General features: G+C 59.0%; 1 protein-coding gene across 1 annotated transcript; it reads left to right on the plus strand.

The window, feature by feature from the left end:
* Nucleotides 1-2063: 2063 nt before the first annotated feature.
* On the plus strand, nucleotides 2064-3249 carry FOXE3 (forkhead box E3). The gene has a single exon (XM_030942671.1). The coding sequence runs from the start codon at nucleotides 2064-2066 to the stop codon at nucleotides 3021-3023; it is 960 nt and encodes a 319-aa protein (XP_030798531.1). The 3' UTR covers nucleotides 3024-3249.
* Nucleotides 3250-4294: the final 1045 nt, after the last annotated feature.

The raw sequence follows: 4294 nt of genomic DNA on the forward strand, positions 1-4294 counted from the left end.
GTGGTGGGAAGGAAACGGGAGAGGTCCATTTGCTGAGATATAGAATGCTGGAAGGAGAGCCGGCCAGGGCTGGAGGATGTACTGGGTAGAGGAAGAGATGCATTTCATTTAGGACATTTGGGTTTGAGATACCTTGAAATATCCATGTGGTTATGCCCAGTGGGCACCTGGATATGCTGACCAGGAGGTGAGGAGAGAAGCTAAGAATTTACTTTGGTAGCTGAAGGTGTTGGAGCTGGAAATACTCTAAATTTTCTAATGTCTCAGCTCAGCTTTAAAGGATGGCATTCTCAGAAGAGTGGGGTGCTAGAACTTTGAACTTCACATTTAATTCCAGCTCTACCACTTACTACTAGCTGTGTGAAGTCAGGAAAACCACTTAACCTCTCAGAACCTTAGTTTCTTCATTTGCAAAACAGGAATAATAACAGTACTCACTTCATGGGGTGCCCAAACTTAAGTGCAATAATGTACATAAAGTGTTTACCAAATACAAAATGCTCAGTAATGGTGGCTGTGATGTCATCAGCTGAGATTGGAGCTGAGAGAGGGGCCCTTGAGCTCCATGCTTTGCATTTGGATTTTGAACTGGATTTTGAGTTTGGAGTTTACAGGCCTGCTGTAACTAGCTTTGGTCACCCATACCTAGGGACACTCTATAGCATGGCTGGGGGATTAGGATGCGGCAAGTGAGACGCCCATGACCCCAAATGTAAGGAGGCCCTGGCTCTCAAGTGCTGACTGCACTTGCAAGGCCCTGAGACTGAACTCCCCTTAAACTCAGTCAGGTACCTCAGTGGGCTCACTGTCCTTCCAGCCCTGCTCCATGTCCAAGTCCCTTGATCTGCCTGTCCCCAGGACAACACACTTTAAGACAAGCCTCCTTCACCCTGTGGTTCCCTCTGAGCTGGGGATGGGTCTCTCCTGTCTCTTTGGAGAAGAGGTTTCCCAAAATAGGCTGGGTGCTGCATCCCTCTGGATGGTAGTTGTGGGTGGAATTTCTCAGACTGAGTTTTTAACAAACACTGCCAAAGACCCCCATCCCCAGTGAGATGTGTGGTGTTTCTGGGTCAGAATGCGGCTCTTTCAGACCCCCAGCCTGTGGAAGCCTACATTTTGTACTCGTGTGTGTGTGTGTGTGTGTGTGTGTGTGTGTATGTGTGTGTGTGTGTGCATGTGTGGGCGCGCGGGCGCGCGCGAATAGAAGCTGTTTTCTCCAAAAGGAGGGGTGTGGAGAGGAGGCAGCCAGAAAGGCAACTCCAAGTTGTGAATTTCCTGGGGGCTCTTGATTTAAAGCGGCTGCACCACTTTCCACGATTCTGTTTTTTCAGAGAATGCTCTCAAGGCCTGGAGGGAGGGCAGGACAGGGGTATGGGGGAGGGGGGTCGCAGAGAGGCGAGATGGTGACCCTGATCTGAAGCAGCCAAACATCGCCCCAGAGACAAAACCGGCCTGGCTCTGTCCTGCCCCGCTGCTTCATTACCTTGCTTGGCCCAGGTTCCCTAATGTCTGCGAGTGGGCCTGACGCCTCCCCATCAGGATACTGAGGGCTGGCAAGGCAGCCTTCATTTCTGTCCCAGCTGGGGATGGAAGGACCAGGAGGAGGATGGGGGGACCGACTACTGGGAGGAGCAAAATGGGGAGGGGGCTGGGAGAGTGAATGGGTGGATTTGTGATTGGGAATGATCCAAAGGAGAGGGGGTAGAGGGAGGGGTGGAAAGGGAAGGGGACTGACCAAATACAGTGGGATGGGGCCAGGGCCAGGGGCTGACCTAACCGAGATGGGGAAGGGGTGAGTCTGGGTCTGGGAAAAACTGATCCAAAGGCAGAAAGGGATGGGCGAAATGGAGTAGGGTACCGTGAACAGAGTAAGGGGGCTGGGAGAGGAAATTAGAGGGGAGGCGCTGGCCAGCAGGGAAGGTCTGAGCCCTCTCCCCCGGCGGTGGGGGTGGGGGTGGGGGTGGGGGTGGGGGTGGGGGTGGGGGTGGGTGGCACTGTCCATATAAAGCGGGTCGGCGGCCCCTGCCGTCCCGGAGCCGCGCGGGCAGGGGCTGCCGCAGCCGATGGCGGGGCGCAGCGACATGGATCCGCCCACCGCGTTCTCGGGCTTCCCGGCCCTGCCAGCGGTCGCGCCGTCGGGGCTGCCGCCGTCGCCCCTCGCAGGAGCCGAGCCAGGGCGGGAGCCCGAGGAGGCGGCGGCGGCTGGCCGCGGGGAGGCGGCCCCCACGCCCGCGCCCGGCCCGGGGCGGCGGCGGCGGCGGCCCCTGCAGCGCGGGAAGCCGCCCTACTCGTACATCGCTCTCATCGCCATGGCCCTGGCGCACGCCCCGGGCCGCCGCCTCACGCTGGCCGCCATCTACCGCTTCATCACCGAGCGCTTTGCCTTCTACCGTGACAGCCCGCGCAAGTGGCAGAACAGCATCCGCCACAACCTCACGCTCAACGACTGCTTCGTCAAGGTGCCCCGCGAGCCGGGCAATCCGGGCAAGGGCAACTACTGGACGCTGGACCCCGCGGCCGCCGACATGTTCGACAACGGCAGTTTCCTGCGGCGCCGCAAGCGCTTCAAGCGAGCGGAGCTGCCAGCTCACGCGGCCGCGCCGCCGGGGCCGCCGCTCCCCTTCCCCTACGCGCCCTACGCGCCCGCGCCCGGCCCAGCGCTGCTGGCGCCCCCGCCCCCTGCCGGCCCGGGCCCTGCGCCGCCCGCGCGCCTGTTCAGCGTCGACAGCCTGGTGAGCCTGCAGCCGGAGCTGGCGGGGCTGGGCGCCCCGGAGCCGCCCTGCTGCGCCGCGCCCGACGCCGCCGCCGCCTTCCCGCCCTGCGCGACCGCCGCCTCCCCGCCACTCTACTCGCAGGCCCCAGACCGCCTGGTGCTGCCCGCGACGCGCCCCGGCCCTGGCCCGCTGCCCGCTGAGCCCCTCCTGGCCTTGGCCGGGCCGGCAGCCGCGCTGGGCCCGCTCACCCCGGGAGAGGCCTACCTGAGGCAGCCGGGCTTCGCGCAGGGGCTGGAGCGCTACCTGTGAGCCTGCGCCGCACGGGAAGGCACCTGTGCGACCTGTCCCGCCCCAGGCCTGCGGCGCCGCACGCGAGCGCCCCACCTCTGCCCCCACCCTGGCTTGGGGCACACTCAGCGCCTCTCGTCTTGGCCTCCTGGACTCAGACTCCTGCTACACCCTTCTCCGTCCCCCATCCCTGGGGAGGCTCCCACCATCTCGCCACCGGACAGAAGCGTCCCCTGTGACCTGCCAGTCTCTCATTTCTTCTCCCTCCACTTGTGAGTGCCCCCAGCTTTGCGGCGCCCCCCACCCCAGGTTTCCTAGTGAGTTCCAAGCTTTTGCAAGCCAGATCTGTGATCCCAAGCCGTCTCCTCCACCGACTGTACTTCATCAACCTTCTCCCATGTTTTGCCGACACGTTAGAGGTCAGACTCCTGGGTTCATGACTTACTCGCTAGAGTCCCTTCATTTCCCCACAAGTTTGCCCCCCACCTCCACTTACCTGTCTGCCCTCAGCTTCTTCCTGGGTAAGAGCACCCCTTTCACGTAGACACACCTGGCTGCCTTCTTCACGCCCTGAGGACACTTCTTGGAGATTTCAGAGACAGGCAGCACCAGGGCTCATGACTGAAAGGAGAGTTGGTGGGCCTTTAGGTCTGCCCCACTCCCTGGAAAACTTAGGACTTACTCGGTTATTATTATTTTTAATTAAAGTTGGTTTAATTAAAAAGAAAGAAACCTTTTTCTGGGCTTGGTGTGCTGGCTGGTGACTTGGGGGAGTGGTCTGGGGAGACCGGGTGAGCTTTGTTCTAGATGTTGGGTTGCCACATGGGGTGAACCTCCTTGTGAGACATCAATCAGAAGTTCATTAAATGGGATTAGGAAGTGATTCTCCAGCAGGATTAGTGGCTAACACGAATTTGTTTTAAAAAGGAAGTGATTCAGCCATAGCTGTGCACATAGTAGGACTAGTCAAATGCCATCTCCTGCATCTCAGCCCGGTAGAGACGAGATGGGCTGGGCATGTGTGTGTACACACTTGTGTTAATGTATCTGAGCAGCAGGTTGCCTGCTGTCTGGGATTATTCCCAGCTCCCATGGATAAAGGAGCACTGGCCATTGATTCACTGTTCCAGTTAGTTAATGTGCGGAGCCTGTGTTAGGCACTGGGGAAATATTACTGAATGAATGGGCAAAATCCCTGCTTCATGGAGGTTGTGGGCCAGTGGGGAGAGTCATTAATCCAACTGTCAACACCCAGAGAAATAAGATAAGTGCTCTACAGCCTTGCACTCAAA

This window comes from Rhinopithecus roxellana, chromosome 12 (assembly GCF_007565055.1).
Source record: "Rhinopithecus roxellana isolate Shanxi Qingling chromosome 12, ASM756505v1, whole genome shotgun sequence".
Taxonomy (NCBI): Eukaryota; Metazoa; Chordata; class Mammalia; order Primates; family Cercopithecidae; genus Rhinopithecus; species Rhinopithecus roxellana.

Excerpts from the sequence above, each read along its gene's own strand:
- FOXE3 (XM_030942671.1), top strand. The coding sequence starts at position 2,064 with ATGGCGGGGCGCAGCGACATGGATCCGCCCACCGCGTTCTCGGGCTTC.